The sequence below is a fragment of the Salvelinus sp. IW2-2015 genome, linkage group LG33, assembly GCF_002910315.2.
Source record: "Salvelinus sp. IW2-2015 linkage group LG33, ASM291031v2, whole genome shotgun sequence".
NCBI classification, from domain to species: Eukaryota; Metazoa; Chordata; class Actinopteri; order Salmoniformes; family Salmonidae; genus Salvelinus; species Salvelinus sp. IW2-2015.
Window position 1 is genome coordinate 22,338,475 of NC_036872.1, and position 18,554 is coordinate 22,357,028.

Below are 18,554 nucleotides of genomic sequence, written 5' to 3' on the forward strand. Positions count from 1 at the left end.
ATAATAACGAATTCGGAAATTTGGATAACCAATGAAGTATATGTTTCTCTATAGATTCAAGCAACTCATCATTCTCATGTTTGGTGTTGTACCCTTAGAAGTTTACAGTAATGAGCGTAATGAGAAGTGACTACTGGCGATGTCCCCGCCCCCAAACATCAACCTCGCGTCATCAGTCAAGAGGTGAGAGGTCACTTGTGTGAGAGTATTGAATTAAAATAGTTTAATGGAATTTACTCAGTCAGCCTAAAACATGAACGAAAACGTAACCAAAGACAGTACAGTAGGAAGACAAACTGCTTATCCATACGTTTTGTATTGATTTGTTGTTAATAAATACAATTAAAATTATAATAATAATGAAAAAATTATAATATAATGGCCTTCTAGGCAGAGTTGCAAAGAAAAAGCCACATCTCAGACTGGCCAATAAAAAGAAAAGATTAAAAAGAACACAGACACTGGACAGAGGAACTCTGCCTAGAAGGCCAGCATCCCGGAGTCGCCTCTTCACTGTTGATGTTGAGACTGGTGTCTTGTGGGTACAATTTAATGAAGCTGCCAGTTGAGGACTTGTGAGGCGTCTGTTTCTCAAACTAGACACTAATGTACTTGTCCTCTTGCTCAGTTGTGCACCGGGGCCTCCCACTCCTCTTTCTATTCTGGTTAGAGCCAGTTCACACTGTTCTGTGAATGGAGTAGTACACAGCGTTGTATGAGATCTTCAGTTTCTTGGCAATTTCTCGCATGGAATAGCCTTCATTACTCAGAACAAGAATAGACTGACGAGTTTCAGAAGAAAGCTCTTTGTTTCTGGCCATTTTGAGCCTGTAATCAAACCCACAAATGCTGATGCTCCAGATACTCAACTAGTCTAAAGAAGGACAGTTTTATTGCGTCTTTAATCGGCACAACAGTTTTCAGCTGTGCTAACATAATTGCAAAAAGGTTTTCTAATGATCAGTTAGCCTTTTAAAATGGTAAACTTGGATTAGCTAACACGACGTGCCATTGAAACACAGGAGTGATGGTTGCTGATAATGGGCCTCTGTACGCCTATGTAGATATTCCATTAAAGATCTGCCATTTCCAGCTAAAATAGTCATTTACAACATTAACAATGTCTACACTGTTTTTCTGATCAATTTTATGTTATTTTAAAAATGGACAAAAAAWTTGCTTTTCTTTCAAAAACAAAGACATTTCTAAGTGACCCCAAACTTTTGAACGGTAGTGTACGTAGCTTAACATCCCACCGTGGTGGCAGGTAGCCTAGTGGATAGAGCGTTGGACTAGTAACCGAAAAGTTGCAAGATCAAATCGCCGAGCTAAGAATGTAAAAATCTGTCATTCTGCCCCTGAACAAGACAGTTAACCCACTGTTCCTAGGCTGTCATTGAAAATAAGAATTTGTTCTTAACTGACTTGCCTAGTTAAATAAAGGTAAAATAAGATCTTTTCTCTTCTTTACGCACCTCCTCTTGACGAGCCTCCTCTCGACTTGGCTCCTGAATTGCTTCATAGAGAGGGACATATTATTACATACAAATGTAATTGATCAGACACATCATGCAACATATATACAACTTAAAATGTCACGTTTCAATAGTTATTAATGCTCTCACACACATGAGGAATCAGTCTTATCTTACGATGACATTGCAAGTGCAGATATTGCCCTTCCCTTAATGCAAAAGTAACACGACACAAGGAATTTTTCCAACAATTGTTTACAGACAGATTATTTCACTTATAATTCACTGTATCACAATTCCAGTGYSTCAGAAGTTTACATACACTAAGTTGAATGTGCCTTTAAACAGCTTGGAAAATTCCAGAAAATGATGTCATGGCTTTAGAAGATTCTGATGCACTAATTTACATAATTTGAGTCAATTGGAGGTGTCCCCGTGGATGTATTTCACGGCCTATCTTCAAACTCAGTGCCTCTTTGCTTGACCATGCTTGATCATGGGGAAATTAAAAGAAATCAGCCAAGACCTCAGAAAAAAAATTGTAGACCTCCACAAGTCTGGTTCATCCTTGGGAGCAATTTCCAAACGCCTGAAGGTACCACATTCATCTGTTCAAACAATAGTCCGCCAGTATAAACACCATGGGACCACGCAGCGTCATACCGCTCAGGAAGGAGACGCGTTCTGTCTCCTAGAGATGAACGTACTTTGGAGCAAAAAGTGCAAATCAATCCCAGAACAACAGCAAAGGACCTTGGGAAGATGCTGGAGGAAACAGGTACAAAAGTATCTATATCCACAGTAAAACGAGTCCTATATCGACATAACCTGAAAGGCCGCTCAGCAAGGAAGAAGCCACTGCTCCAAAACCGCCATAAAAAAGCCAGACTACGGTTTGCAACTGCACATGGGGACAAAGATCGTACTATTTGGAGAAACGTCCTCTGGTCTGGTGAAACAAAAATAGAACTGTTTGGCCATAATGACCATCGTTATGTTAGGAGGAAAAAGGGTGAGGCTTGCAAGCCGAAGAACACCATCCCAACCGTGAAGAATGGGGGTAGCAGCATCATGTTGTGGGGGTCCTTTGCTGCAGGAGGGACTGGTGCACTTCACCAAATAGATGGCATCATGAGGGAGGAAAATTATGTGGATATATTGAAGCAACATCTCAAAACATCAGTCAGGAAGTTTAAGCTTGGTCGCAAATGGGTCTTCCAAATGGGCAATGACCCCAAGCATACTTCCAAAGTTGTGGCAAATGGCTTAAGGACAACAAAGTCAAGTTATTGGAGTGGCCATCACAAAGCCCTGACCTCAATCCAATAGACAATTTGTGGGCAGAACTGAAAAAGCGTGTGTGAGCAAGGAGGCCTACAAACCTGACTCAGTTACACAAACTCTGTCAGGAGGAATGGGCCAAAATTCCCCCAACTTATTGTGGGAAGCTTGTGGAAGGCTACCCGAAACGTTTGACCCAAGTTAAACAATTTAAAGGCAATGCTACCAAATACTAATTGAGTGTATGTAAACTTCTGACCCACTGGGAATGTGATGAAATAAATGAATGCTGAAATAAATCATTCTCTCTACTATTATTCTGACATTTCACATTCTTAAAATAAAGTGGTGATCCTAACTGACCTAAGACAGGGACTTTTTACTCGGATTAAATGTCAGGAATTGTGTAAAACTGAGTTTAAAAGTATTTGGTTAAGGTGTATGTAATCCAACTTCAACTGTATATATATATATATAAATGTGTGAGCAAAAAAAAGGAATGCATTTGTAACAGATGTGAAATGGCTAGCTAGTTAGCGGTGGTGCTCGCTGATAGCGTTTCAATCGGTTACGTCACTCGCTTTGAGACCTTGAAGTAGTGGTTCCCCTTGCTCTGCAAGGGCCGCAGCCTTTGTGGAGCGATGGGTAACGACGCTTCGTGGGTGACTGTTGTTGATGTGTGCAGAGGGTCCCTGGTTCGCGCCCGGGGCGAGGGGACGCCATAAAGTTGAACTGTTACACATTGTTGAAATAACGTTCAAAAAATTGTTCTGAAGTTTGCCTCCTAAAAATGAATTTTCCTATTAATGAAGTCGCACAAAAATGTGTATTTTCCTACGAATTCAGTCACACAGAAATGTGTGTCTTTCACACGAATGTAACGACACATTTCCCTCACAATACACAGACCCACAAATAATTCGAAATCAAATCAAATTTTAATAAACTCCCATATTTATTAGGTGAAATACCAGTGTGCCATCCAGTGGCGATTCTAGCTTGTATGGCTCCCTGGGCGAACCCCCCCCCCCCCCAAAAAGCACCATTCTGCACTAATTTTTATTCAGACATTTGGAACAACACAAATAAATTATCATAACATTTAAAACTATATAAATATAAATATCAAAAATAAGTAACAAAGACAAATATAAACAAATTGTAGTGTATAAATACAAATAAAAAAGAGAATTGAATTATTACACTATTACCCTATTGCTAACAAGAAAAACACAAATAAAACTAAATTGCACAAATATAATAACACACAAACTAAATTGCACAACTAATTGCATTAGTACTGTACAAAGTTAGGGGTGCGCTATTTGATAGATTCCCCCGCTCCCCCTACCTCAGGCTTCCAGTGGGGACAGCAGAGTAGAGCAAAAAAAAATAGAGCAAAAAAAGAAAGCAGACATGAAGAATAAAGTGAAGAGCAGAGATCGGCGAACTTCAGGTGAGAATGAACAACTGCTCAGCCTCGCTTTTGTTTTTCCATACTGTCTACCGCTCTCTGTTGTTCCAGACTGCCCTGCAGAGGGCTGTTGTAGCTCTGCTGTTCCAGACTGCCCTGCAGAGGGCTGTTGTAGCTCTGCTGTTCCAGACTTCCCTGCAGAGGGCTGTTGTAGCTCTGCTGTTCCAGACTGCCCTGCAGAGGGCTGTTGTAGCTCTGCTGTTCCAGACTGCCCTGCAGAGGGCTGTTGTAGCTCTGCTATAGCCTGTTGCCAGTCTGGTTATCATTCAGTCAAACTGTTGTCTTGCCAAACGGGCTGTTCTACCAAAGTGACAAATAACAGCCCAGCTAGTACATCTGGTTCCTTGGAAGTTGTGGGAATGTACATTTTGGGTTTCCTATTGGTTCTGGGAACGAAGCCATAAGTTCCCTGACCGTTAAAACGGAATGTTCTGAGAACGGAAGGGAACATTTAGGCTGTTCTGGGACCATACATTTTAAGTTGCAGGGAGATTCTGAGAACATTTTCAAAAGAAACCAGCACTCATTAAGATCAGGTGTGGCCAACATCTGAACAAACTTAAAGATAGAGGATAGTTTTGTTGATGCTGAGAACTGAATGCATGTTTTTAAGTAACATTCATAGAACGTTCTCTGAATGTTAAAGCTTTTTATTTTATGGAAAGTTAATGTTCTTTGGACAATGAGAACATTCTCAATGTCAAACTAGTTGGAGAATGTTCCTAAAACATTACCAAAAGTGCAATGAAACATAATCATGTTTGAACTTTTATGAAATGTTACAGTAATGAAAAACCACACTACCACGTCTCTTACTCAAAACCCATCCTTCCTCCATTCATGTGTTTCCAACCCCTAGTCCTCGAGTACCTCCAACAGTACACATTTGTATTGTAACCCTGGACAAACATAGCTGATTCAGGGTTGGAAACACTGATGTATACTAGAGCTCAGAATCTCTAGAACACCTCCATAGGTGAATTCCTAAATAAATCACTGACAGTGTCACCAGCAAAGCACCATCACACTTCCTCCTCCATGCTTCACCATGGGAATCACACATATGGAGATAATACGTTCACCTACTCTGCATCTCACAAAGACACGACAGTTGGAACCAAAAATCGCTAATTTGAGCTCATCAAATCACCAGACCAAAGGACAGATTTCCACCGGTCTAATGTCCATTGCTCTTGTTTCTTGGTCAAAGCAAGTCTCTTCTTATTGGTGCCTTTTGAGTAGTGGTTTCTTTGCAGCAATTCAACCATGGACTGATTTCAAGCAGTCTCCTCTGAACAGTTGATGTTGAGATGTGTCTGTTACTTGAACTCTGAAACATTTATTTGGGCTGCAATCTGAGGTGCAGTTAACTCTAATGAACTTATCCTCTGCAGCAGAGGTAACTCTGGGTCTTCCTTTCCTGTGGCGGTCCTCATGACAGTCAGTTTCTTCATCAGCGCTTGATGGTTTTTGCAACTGCACTTGAAGAAATGTTCAAAGTTCTTAATTTTCCGTATTGACTGAACTTCATGTCTTAAAATAATAATGGCTGTCGTTTCTCTTTGCTTATTTCAGCTGTTCTTGCCATAATATGGACTTGGTCTTTTACCAAATAGGACTCTCTTCTGTATACCAACCCTACCTTGTCACAACACAACTGATTGGCTCAAATGCATTAAGGAAAGAAATTCCACAAATTGCCTTTTAACAAGGCACACCTATTAATTTAAATGCATTTCAGGTGACTACCTCATGAAGCTAGTTGAGAGTATGTCGAGAGTGTGCAAAGCTGTCAAGGCAAAGGGTGGCTACTTTGAATAATCTCACATATAAAATATATTTTGATTTGTTTAACACTTTTTGGTTACATGATTCCATATGTGTTATTTCATAGTTCATAGTATACAACAGTACTTCATTAGTCCATCTGCAGAGACCCACATTGTAATTTTATATTCAACAAGTATTATCAGATTAACTGTTTTGTGCAGATATTTATCAGGCTCAATTAGAAAATGCTGGTAAACACTCATACATTTAGTTACATTTTTTTTCACAAGAGTAGTGCACTGGGCCTTTACTAGTCCTGTATTAGCCGACTGATATAGAAGTCTTCAGCGCTGGAAAAAAAATCGCAGCACCCCTTCCATTAACTACTTCCGGTGGATATGTCCACATCTGGACCAATTCGCTTAGGTAGCTAGTTAGCGATCTATCTATCTAGCTACATACATCCATATACTCACTTGACCAATCTAGATAGATTAGACACATTAGTGAATGATACCGATACTCTCACGTATGATCGAATGTTATTTGCTTTCATTGATAGGTGCAACAACTGAACAATCAGGTAAGCATTTAAGTTAAAATTGCTTTCTTTCCAAGCAATGTAAATCGAGCTCGTCCAACGAGCGATGCCGTAGTAGCACAATGGCTAGGAATGATAACGAGCTAGCTGGTTAGCTAACTTTTAGTTAGCAAGGATTAATGAGCCAACTAACTCATCTTACTAGCAAACAAACTAGCTATATATTCTGCATGCCAACAGGACCCTGTCGCTTCAATTGTTTAGCCATAAAGCTGTAGACAGACAAATGTCTAGACCACCATAGGTGACCATACTTTCTACAATTCCATAAGAGGATGTGACTGTTTGATTTCTGGGGGAACTATTCCTTTATGATAACTTTGATTACTGTCAGTTAATGTTCTTCCTCTCAGAGGCCCAGACGTGTCTATGTCCCACCTGTACGGACGGCAGGGAGAGGAGGAGGAGGAGGGGGTAGAGGTAGAGAAGTTTGAGGTGACCGAATGGGACCTGGCCAATGAATTTAACACAGAGCGCTGCAGACACAGACAGACCAAAGAAGAGMCCGTCTATGGCATCTGGGCAGAGAGGGGAGACTCCGACGATGAGAGACCCAGCTTCGGAGGGAAGAGGTAGGAGGCTGGCTCCTGTAAACTCACAATCTGATAACATGCAGATGACTGAACAACAGACACATTCAGAAAGAGGGGAGGGTGGCAGAGATGGATCTCACAATCTCGTGGTCTTCATTGGGTCTGTGTCTACTCTCGCAATACAAGGTCTAAGGACTACTCTGCACCGGTGAGTTTTGTGAGTGTGGGGCTGCGTAAGTCAGCAGCAGAGGAGAAGCAACAGCAGCAGAGAGGTGGAGGGTCAGATGACTCTGACAATGACAACACCTTCCCCACCCCGCGACCCTGCACCGAAGAGACTGCAGACTGTACGTGTGTTTTATTGGACGCTGAAGGATCATTAGCTTCTGTGACTCAAAGGTTCAACACAGAATCACATATTACTGACAGATGGAATTATTAGGATGACTGATTTTGATTATCTCCCTCCTCTTCTGTCTGATCTCTCCAGGGTGGTAATTTCCGTGGCAACAGCCAGTCCCAGAGGTCTGGGTTTGCAGCTGGTATCCGGGCTGGAGGAGACCTGGGCACCTGGGAGAAACACAAAGGGGATTGGCCAGAAACTCATCCAGAAGATGGGCTACACACCAGGGAAAGGACTGGGGAAGAACGTATGGGGGGGAGTAATGGAGATAGAGGAAAGAGCATAGCCCATCTGGTAACTTCTGCTAAATCTTCAGTTTGTTAGGGGTAAATGTTCCATCTGAAGCCTCTCTCCTCAGGTATTTTGAACCCCATCGAGGCAAAGCTTCATAAAGGGGCAGTGGGTTCCTACGGCAACGAGAGAACCAAACAGTCACTACAGGACTTCCCTGTGGTTGACTCCAAGGAGGACAAGGTAACTCTCTCTGTCTCTCCCCAACCACTTCAGGGGCCTCAATTATCAATATTGCATAGAAACTATTCTAAAATACTACTTCTGAATGGAATTTAGAATGGTCATACGCATTCAAAAAGTGTGATTTATCAAACAAACCTTACAAGTGTCATATGCACACTGGTAAGAGATAACCATTGATAAATACCAATTGTTTTCAGACTAAGTGCTCACACACAACTTTGGCTTTTTGCATTTCGAAACGTCCCCAATTAACCATATATGGTCAATCATGCCTTTAAAGCCCGTGGGAAATATACAACACCGTACCATGAAATACAACGGCGCAACCAAAAAAAGCTAATAGATTATTTTCCTTTTTTGAGACACTGAAATAGAGGTGCTAGTGTTAGAGGTTGAGTACAAACAAAAGGTTTTATTTGGCTCGCTCAGTAGAGCTTGACCATGAAAAATAAAAACATAGCTACAAAGAGAGGACCATTAGGACAATTAAGTTGTTTTAGCGATGGCAAATATACTTCAAATGAGTAGACACCACTGACCAATAAGCCTCCATCCTCAACAGCTCCCTCCTGTAGGCGTATAGGCTAACATTACTGTTCTGCTGAATGAACGAATTGTGCGTTCCACCTGGCCACCTTTCCACCGCTTTCAGCAGGGTCTTTTGCGCATCACATAACCTATCACCTGCACATAAAGAGTGGAAGCCTTTTCTGTTCACATAGTTTAAATCGCTTTGGGTGCTGTCTATTGCTCCATTCGTATTTGGGAACCTATTGATGGCATCATGGCAAAGAAACCCCTCTTGACCTCAACCTGTTGTGTGATGGGCTATGAGGGGGCTGTGAGATGCCGATAGGCAAGCTGAAAAGTATCCACTGCCAAAACAACAGAGGTGTTGGAATGACATGTGTTTGCCTTTTTAAAGTAGGTCTAAAAATCCTCACAAAAATCTTTAAGATTGGTTTTTGGAAGCTATATCTGATGAGCCAATCAGTACTTTCTGTAGAAAAAGGCCCACATGTCTCTAAAAATGTGCTCTCTGCGAAATGCAGCATGTGCCAAATCAGCCATCTCTCATTTGATTTCCAATTATCTCAGTCTTTTATAGCAAAAATAGGTTTGTAGAGAAAAATATAAATAAATCACATTGTACATAGGTATTCAGACCCTTTACTCAGTACTTTGTTGAAGCACCTTTGGCAGCGATTACAGCCTTGAGTCTTCTTCCGTCTGGCCACTCTACCATTAAGGTCTGATTGGTGGAGTGCTGCAGAGATGGTTGTCTCTGGAATTTCTTTCTGCATGCGTTTGACCCAATCAGTTGTGTTGTGACAAGGTAGGGGATATACAGAAGATAGCCCTATTTGGTAAAAGACCAAGTCCAAATTATGGCAAGAACAGCTCATGTAAGCAAACTGGAAATATCACATTGTGACAGTATTCAGACCCCTTGCTCAGTACTTTGTTGAAGCACCTTTGGCAGTGATTACAGCCTTGAGATATGTGTATGACGCTACAAGCTTGGCACACCTGTATTTGGGGAGTTTCTCCCATTCTTTTCTATAGATCCTCTCAAGCTCTGTCAGGTTGGATGGGGAGTGTTGCTGCACAACTATTTTCAGGTCTCTCCAGAGATGTTCGATTGGGTTCAAGTCCAGGCTCTGGCTGGGCCACTCAAGGACATTCAGAGACTTGTCCCGAAGCCACTCCTGTGTTTTCTTGGCTGTGTGCTTAGGGTCGTTGTCCTGATGGAAGGTGAACCTTCACCCCAGTCTGAGGTCCTGAGTGCTCTGGAGCAAATTTTCATCAAGGTTCTTGCTGTGCTTTAAAAAAAAGTTATATTTTTATTTAACTAGGCAAGTCAGTTCAGAACAAATACTTATTTACAATGACAGCCTACCCCGGCCAAACCTGGGCCAATTGTGCGCCGCCCTATGGGACTCCCAATCACAGCTGGATGTGATACAACCTGGATTCGAAACAGGGACTGTAGTGACGCCTCTTGCACTGAGATGCAGTGCCTTAGACCGCTGTGCCACTCGGGAGTTCTGTTCATCTTTGCCTAGATCCTGACTAAGTCTCCCGGTCCCTGCTGCTGAAAAACATCCACACAGCATGATGCTGCCACCACCATGCTTCACCTTAGGGATGGTACCAGGTTTCCTCCAGATGTGATGCATGGCATTCAGGCCAAAGAGTTCAATCTTGGTTCATCAGACCAGAGAATCTTTGTTCTCATTGTCTGAGAGTCTTTAGGTGCCTTTTGGCAAACTCCAAGCGGGCTGTCATGTGCCTTTTACTGAGGAGTGGCTTCCGTCTGGCCATTCAACCATAAAGGCCTGATTGGTGGAGTGCTGCAGAGATGGTTGTCCTTCTGGAAGGTTCTTTCATCTCCACAGAGGAGCTCTGGCAAAGTGAACATCAGGTTCTTGTCACCTCCCTCTTGAGGCCCTTCTCCCCCAATTCTTAGTTTGGGTCGGGTGGCCAGCTCTAGGAAGAGTCTGGTGTCCCAAACTTATTCCATTTAAGATTGATGGAGGCCACTGTGTTCTTGGGGACCTTCAATGCTACAGAAAGTTTGTAGCCTTCCCCAGATCTTGCCTCGACACAATCCTGTCTCAGAGGCCTACGCAAATTCCTCTCGACCTCACTGGCTTAGTTTTTGCACTTGAGTCATGCATCTGTCACAACTCGTGGGACATTATTAATACATTATATACCTTATTATATATTTATTTTTTTCTACGGCTGCCATGCTTTCCACCTGGCTACCCCTACCCGGACAACAGCACTGCCTCCCCTCTGCTACTCGCCCAAGCCTTCCCCATTTCTCTTTCTCCCAAATACAGTCAGGCTGATGTTCTTAATGAGCTGCAAAATCTGGACCCTTACAAATCAGCCGGGCTAGATAATCTGGACCCTTTCTTTCTAAAACTATCTGCCTGAAATTGTTGCCACCCCTATTACTAGCCTCTTCAACCTCTCTTTCGTGTCGTCTGAGATCCCCAAAGATTGCGAAAGCAGCTGCGGTTATCCCCCTCTTCAAAGGGGGAACCCTTGACCCTAACTTGCTACAGACACCTAATTATCTATCCGCTACCCTGCCTTTCTAAGGTTCTTCCGAAAGCCAAGCAACACAAACAGATTACCGACCATTTCAATCACACCACACCTTCTCCCTATGCAATCTGGTTTCAGAGCTGGTCATGGGTGCACCTCAGCCACGCTCAAGGTCATAAACGATATCGTAACCGCCATCGATAGGAAACAATACTGTGCAGCCGTACTTCATTGACCTGGCCAAGGCTTTACTCTGTCAAATCACCACATCCTCATTGGCAGACTCGACAGCCTGGTTTCTCTAATGATTGCCTCGCCTGGTTCACCACACTATTCTCTGATCGAGTTCAGTGTGTCAAATCGAGGGTCTGTTGTCCGGGCCTCTGGCAGTCTCTATGGGGTGCCACAGGTTCAATTCTTGGACCGACTCTCTTCTCTGTTTACATCAATGAGTCGCTCTTGCTGCTGGTGATTCTCTGATCCACCTCTACGCAGACGACACTATTCTGTATACTTCTGGCCCTTCTTTTGACACTGTGTAACAACCCTCCAGCGAGCTTCAATGCCATACAACTCTCCTTCCGTGGCCTCAACTGCTCTTAAATACAAGTAAAACCAAATGCATGCTCTTCAACCGATCGCTGCCTGCTCCTGCCCGCCTGTCCAACATCACTACTTTGGACGGCTCTGACTTAGAATATGTGGACAACTACAAATACCTAGTGTTTAGACTGTAAACTCTCCTTCCAGACCCACATCAAACATCTCCAATCCAAAGTCAAATCTAGAATTGGCTTCCTATTCCGCAACAAAGCATCCTTTACTCATGCTGCCAAACATACCCTTGTTAACTGACCATCCTACCATCCTCGACTTCGGTGGTCATTTACAAAATAGCCTCCAAAACCCTACTCAATAAATTGGATGCAGTCTATCACAGTGCCATCCTTTTGTCACCAAAGCCCCATATATACCCACCACTGCGACCTGTACACTCTCGTTGGCTGGCCCTCGCTTCATACTCGTCGCCAAACCCACTGGTTCCAGGTCATCTACAAGACCCTGCTAGGTAAAGTCCCCCCTTATCTCAGCTCGCTGGTCACCATAGCAGCCACTACCTGTAGCACGCGCTCCAGCAGTATATCTCTCTAGTCACCCCCAAAACCAATTCTTCCTTTGGACGCCTCTCCTTCCAGTTCTCTGCTGCCAATGACGGAACGAACTACAAAATCTCTGAAACTGGAACACCTATCTCCCTCACTAGCTTTAAGCACCAGCTGTCAGAGCAGCTCATAGATTACTGCACCTGTACATAACCCATCTACAATTTACGCCAAACAACTACCTCTTTACCTACTGTATTTATTTATTAATTTATTTTGCTCCTTTGCACCCCATTATTTCTGTCTCTACTTTGCACTTTTTCCACTGCAAACCAACCATTCCAGTGTTTTTATTTTTATTTTACTGCTGTGTTGTACTCACTTCGCCTCCATGGCCTTTTATATTTTTATTTATTTATACATATATTTGTTTGCCTTCACCTCCCTTATCTCACCTCACTTGCTCACATTGTATATAGACTTATTTTTTTTCACTGTATTATTGACTATATGTTTGTTTTACTCCATGTGTAACTATGTGTTGTTGTATGTGTCGAACTGCTTTGCTTTATCTTGGCCAGGTCGCAATTGTAAATGAGAACGTGTTCTCAATTTGCCTACCTGGTTAAATAAAGGTTAAATAAAAATAAAATAAAATAAAGACAGGTGTGTGCCTTTCCAAATCATGTCCAATAAATATAATTTACCACAGGTGGACTCCAATCACATCTCAAGGATGATCAATGGAAACAGGATGCACCTGAGCTTAATTTCGAGTCTCGTAAGCAAAGGGTCTGAATACTTATGTAAATAAGGTTATTCAGTTTTTCATTTTTAATACATTTGCGAAAATTTCTAAACCTGTTTTCGCTTTGTCATTATGGGATATTGTGTGTAGATTGCTGAGGATGTTTTTATTTAGTCAATTTTAGAATAAGACTAACGTAACAAAATGTGGAATAAGACATGGTGTCTGAATACTTACCGATAGGCACTGTATTTTCCCCATTCTCCGCTTGACAAGCAGTTCCCTTATTCCACCATTTGGCACTGTGCCAAATGGTCATGGCTTTGCGTAAATTTACACACACTCAAGCAAATGTTCATATTGATAAATATCAAACGTGGAAATGATCCCACGCATGGTTTGCGCATAGATTTGTATCTGGGTTAATGATGTATGCCTTACCATACCCTCAACCCCCCTTTTTCCCCTAGGAGATCCAGAGCTAGGTCAGTGGCGTAGGGATCCTGTGGGTGGGGGAGGGAAGAAAAAACCAAAGTCTTCCTACAGGACTGTAGAAGAGCTGAAGGCTAATGGCAAGCTGGACGGACCACACAGACACCCGCTGGAGAACTGGCTCAGGTCAAGGTGAGGGGGAACACGCGCACAAACACACACGCATAGTTGCTCATTCAAGTATCCAGAAACAGATTTTGTTGGAGAAAAAATCGATTGACTAAGATAAAAAATGATGTCACCAAGTACATTAGCTGGTTCTGGGGAAAGCTCAGGTTAAAGATCCCAGTAGCCAATGTATATGGTTACATTAACTAATGCACATGCAACACTAGCTGGCGTATATGATTACATTAACTAATGCACATGCATCTGACATTGATGTCAGGGAACATGAGGACAGGATGACGGCAGAATAACCAAAGCGTGAAACATACGCATATACAATAAAATGTCTTATTTTTTGTGTTACATAAGGGGTCCCGCCACCATTATAATCTAACCCGAAGCATGGCGTGAACAAGCAAGAACTCAGACTGAAAGATAATGGTGGCGAAAGGACAAGGGGAGTTATTTCATTTACATATGGGGTGTACCCATATGCTGTATGTGAGGCTGCAAAGCTATAAAGGCAGAGCTCCGTGCTCTGCCTTTGGTTGTTCCATGGATCAGCACGGCTTTGCTACTTTGTATTAAAGTCTCATTTGAATTCACAAGTTCCAGTAAGAGTGTTATATTTCTCAATATGCCTCAGAAAGGCAATCAGGGTGTGTCTCAAATGGCACCATCTTCCCTATATATTTTTTATTTTATTGAATCTTTATTTTAACTCATTGACCTAGGTCTCTTACAAATGTACCCTGTAAATACAACATAAATATATACATTATCACACACACCCACATTAAAATACAAAATGCAAGTGCACTGGTTTTGACCAGCTCTGGTCATAAGTAGTGCATTATATAAAGTGAAAAGGAAGCAGACAGATATTACTTAGTAGAACAGTAGTTCCATACTTCATGCTCWGCCTCCCCTCTTATAGCTCTGTGTCTGGGGGAGCTGTTAATAAATCCACACCAGCAGCAGATAGAGACGTTCAATTGGGTGTTAGACTGGGAGGGCATGCTGTCTCCCTCAAGCCTCGTATCACTGCTGGACAAACACTTCTTCCCCAAGTGGCTACAGGTATGTACAATACAGGTCAAAAGTTTTAGAACACCTACTCATTCAAGGGTTTTTATTTATTTTTACTATTTTCTACATTGTAGAATAATAGTGAAGACATCAAAACTATGAAATAACACATATGGAATCATGTAGTAACCAAAGAAGTGTTAAACAAATCAAAATATATTTCAAATAGCCACCTTTTGCCTTGATGACAGCTTTGCACACTCTTGGAATTCTCCCAACCAGCTTCATGAGGCAGTCACCTGGAATGCATTTCAATTAACAGGTGTGCCTTAATTTGTGAAATTTCTTTCCTTCTTAATGCGTTTGAGCCATTCAGTTGTGTTGTGATAAGATGGGGGGGGGTATACAGAAGAGAGCCCTATTTGGTAAAAGACCAAGTCCATATTATGGAAAGAACAGCTCAAATAAGCAAAGCAAAACGACAGTCCATCATTACTTTAAGACATGAAGTTCAGTCAATACGGAACATTTCAAGAACTTTGAAAGTTTCTTCAAGTGCAGTCGCAAAAACCATCAAGTGCTATGATGAAACTAACTCATGAGGACCGCCACAGGAAAGAAAGACCCGGAGTTACCTTTGCTGCAGAGGATAAGTTCATTACAATTACCAACCTCAGAAATTGCAGCCCAAATAAATGCTTCAGAGTTCAAGTAACAGACACAGCTCAACATCAACTGTTCATAGGAGACTGCGTGAATCAGGCCTTCATGGTCGAATTGCTGCAAAGAAACTACTACTAAAGGACACCAATAAGAAGAAGAGACTTGCTTTGACCAAGAAACACGAGCAATGGACATTAGACCGGTGTAAATGTGTCCTTTGGTCTGGAGTGAGACGCGGTGTGGGTGAACMGATGATCTCCACATGTGTATTTCCCACCGTAAAGCATGGAGGAGGTGGTGTTATGGTGTGGGGGTGCTTTGCTGGTGACACTGTGATTTATTTGGAGTTCAAGGCACACTTAACCAGCATGGCTACCACATCATTCTGCAGTGATACGCCATCCCATCTGGTTTGGGCTTAGTGGGACTTTAATTTGTTTTTCAACAGAACAATGACCCACCTCCAGGCTGTGTAAGGGCAATTTACCAAGAAGGAGAGTGATGGAGTGCTGCATCATATGACCTGGCCTCCACAATCACCCAACCTCAACCAAATTGAGATGCTTTGGGATGAGTCGGACCGCAGAGTGAAGGAAAAGCAGCCAACAAGTGCTCAGCATATGTGGGAACTCCTTCAAGACTGTTGGAAAAGCATTACAGGTGAAGCTGTTTGAGAGAATGCCAAGAGTGTACAAAGCTGTCATCAAGGAAAAGGGTGGCTATTTGAAAAATCTCAAATATAAAATGTTGATTTGTTTAACACTGTTTTGGTTACTACATGATTCCATATGTGTTATTTCATAGTATTCTACTATGTAGAGAATAGTACAAATAAAGAAAAACCCTTGAATGAGTAGGTCTTTAAAAAAAATAAACCGGTAGTGTATGTGTGTAAGAAAGCACATAGGTTGTGCTTAATAATAATAGACTTACTCATATGTGATTACCTTTGCTGTTGCCTAGACCTAAAATAGTAGGGTAAATGCAGATAACTGTTTTTTGTGTGTGTAGGTGCTGTGTTCGTGGCTCAGTAACATTCCTAACTATGAGGAGATTACTAAGTGGTACCTGGGCTGGAAGTCCATGTTCAGTGATGCTGTTCTGGCTCAGCCACTCATAAAGGACAAGTTCGTTCAATCAATGAATCAATGAAATGTATTTATAAAGCCCTTCTTACATCAGCTGATGTCACAAAGTGCTGTACAGAAACCCAGCCTAAAACCCCAAACAGCAAGCAATGCAGGTGTAGAAGCACGGTGTCCAGGAAAAACACCCTAGAAAGGCCAGAACCTAGGAAGAAACCTAGAGGAACCAGGCTATGAGGGGTGGCCAGTCCTCTCCTGGCTGTGCTGGGTGGAGATTATAACAGAACATGGCCAAGATGTTCAAATGTTCATAGATGACCAGCAGGGTCAAATAATAATAATCACAGTGGTTGTCAAGGGTGCAACAGGTCAGCACCTCAGGAGTAAATGTCAGTTGGCTTTTCATAGCCGATCATTCAGAGTATCTCTACCGCTCCTGCTGTCTCTAGAGAGTTGAAAACAGCAGGTCTGGGACAGGTAACATGTCCGGTGAACAGGTCAGGGTTCCATAGCCGCAGGCAGAACAGTTGAAACTGGAGCAGCAGCATGGCCAGGTGGACTGGGGACAGCAAGGAGTCATCAGGCTAGGGGCATGAGTCCTAGGGCTCAGGTCCTCCAAGAGGGAGAAAGAGAAAAAGAGAGAATTAGAGAGAGCATACTTAAATTCACACAGGACACATACTCCAGATATAACAGACTGACTCTAGCCCCCCGACACAAACTACTGCAGCATAAATGCTGGAGGGGTCAGGAGACACTGTGACCCCGTCCGACGATACCCCCGGACAGGGCCAAACAGGCAGGATATAACCCCACCCACTTTGCCAAAGCACAGCCCCCACACCACCAAAGGGATATCTTCAATCACCAACTTACCATCCTGAGACAATGAAGCTCTGGACATCATGAACCACACTGTCTCTTCTAGCCTAGGTTAGTATTACAAACACACACACAGCACCAGACAACATGAACTGAGAACTGACCTTTGTATAGGTTAGTATTTGGTATTTATTAGGATCCCCATTAGCTGCTGCAAAAGCATCTGCTACTCTTCCTGGGGTCCACAGTATGATACTCACCCTTCTCGTTCTGCTTCTGTAGGTGGGGGTACATGCAGCCTGGTGCCCGTGAGAACATGGTGTATCTCACACACACAGAGCGTCGAAAGGACTTCCAGTACGAGGCTTTGCAAGAGCGTCGGGACGCTGAGAGCGTGGCATCGGTGCCAGCCTGTCTACCAACTTCAAAGACTTTATCCAGACCAAGGCTGAGGAGAACAACATTGTCTTCATGCCGCTGGTTGTCAAACGCCATGAGGGGAAACAGCTGTACACCTTCGGACGCATCATCATCTACATCGGGAGAGAAGACCTGGGTCCCTACAGAGTCTCATCGATATGGCCAAGTGATGGAGTAAGAGAGGAGGGTGCCATAGCTCCCCTATGGCACCCTCCTCTCTTACTCCATCAGAGGTCACTGGAATTTGTCATTGGGAACCATGAATAAATTATTTTTGGACTTTCTATTTTAGACTTTTTTTATTTTAGACTCACCGCTGCAAGCCAAGAGTGGGAGTTTAAATAGTTAACTGATAATTCCAGATAAGCATTTTTGCTGACTGAAACCCTTGTGTATACCTACCACTGTGGCAAAAATTATATTTTTTACTGAACAAAAATATAAACGCAACATGTAAAGTGTTTGTCCCATGTTTCAAGAGCTGAAATAATAGATCTCCGAAAAACMAATTTTGTGAAAATCTTACATCCCTGTTTAGTGAGCATTTCTAATTTTCCAAGATAATCCATCCACCTGACGGGTGCGGTGGCCTCACAACTGCAGACCAAGTGTAACCATGCCAACCCAGGACCTCCACGTCTGGCTTCTTCACTTGRAGGTGTAACGGATGTGAAATGGCTAGCTAGTTAGCGGTGGTGCGCGCTAATAGCGTTTCAATCGGTTACGTCACTCGCTTTGAGGCCTTGAAGTAGTGGTTCCCCTTGCTCTGCAAGGGCCGTGGCTTTTGTGGAGCGATGGGTAACAATGCTTCGTGAGTGACTGTTGTTGATGTGTGCAGAGGGTCCCTGGTTCGCGCCCGGGTCGGGGYACGGACGTAAAGTTAAACTGTTACACAGGATCATCTGAGACCCGCCACCTGGACAGTTGATGAAACTGAGGAGTATTTATGTGTGTAATAAAGCCCTTTTGTTGGGAAAAACTCATTCTGATTGGCTGGGCCTGGCTCCCCA

At 42.8% G+C, this 18,554-nt stretch overlaps 1 protein-coding gene across 3 annotated transcripts; it reads left to right on the plus strand.

The window, feature by feature from the left end:
• Positions 1-6,373: 6,373 nt before the first annotated feature.
• Positions 6,374-18,053, plus strand: LOC111958267 (tuftelin-interacting protein 11-like). Of its 3 annotated transcripts, none has more exons than XM_070436922.1 (7): positions 6,374-6,583; positions 6,936-7,173; positions 7,625-8,023; positions 13,399-13,549; positions 14,463-14,605; positions 16,229-17,235; positions 17,407-18,053. In XM_070436922.1, exons 1-3 carry the CDS (start codon positions 6,511-6,513, stop codon positions 7,821-7,823), a joined length of 510 nt encoding a protein of 169 aa, XP_070293023.1. In that variant the 5' UTR covers positions 6,374-6,510; the 3' UTR covers positions 7,824-8,023; positions 13,399-13,549; positions 14,463-14,605; positions 16,229-17,235; positions 17,407-18,053. The 3 variants fall into 3 exon arrangements, with proteins under 3 accessions (XP_070293023.1, XP_070293024.1, XP_070293025.1); XM_070436924.1 differs by having other exon boundaries at positions 6,375-6,583; positions 6,955-7,173; XM_070436923.1 differs by lacking the exons at positions 14,463-14,605; positions 16,229-17,235; positions 17,407-18,053 and adding an exon at positions 13,895-14,454.
• The last annotated feature ends 501 nt before the right edge of the window (positions 18,054-18,554 follow it).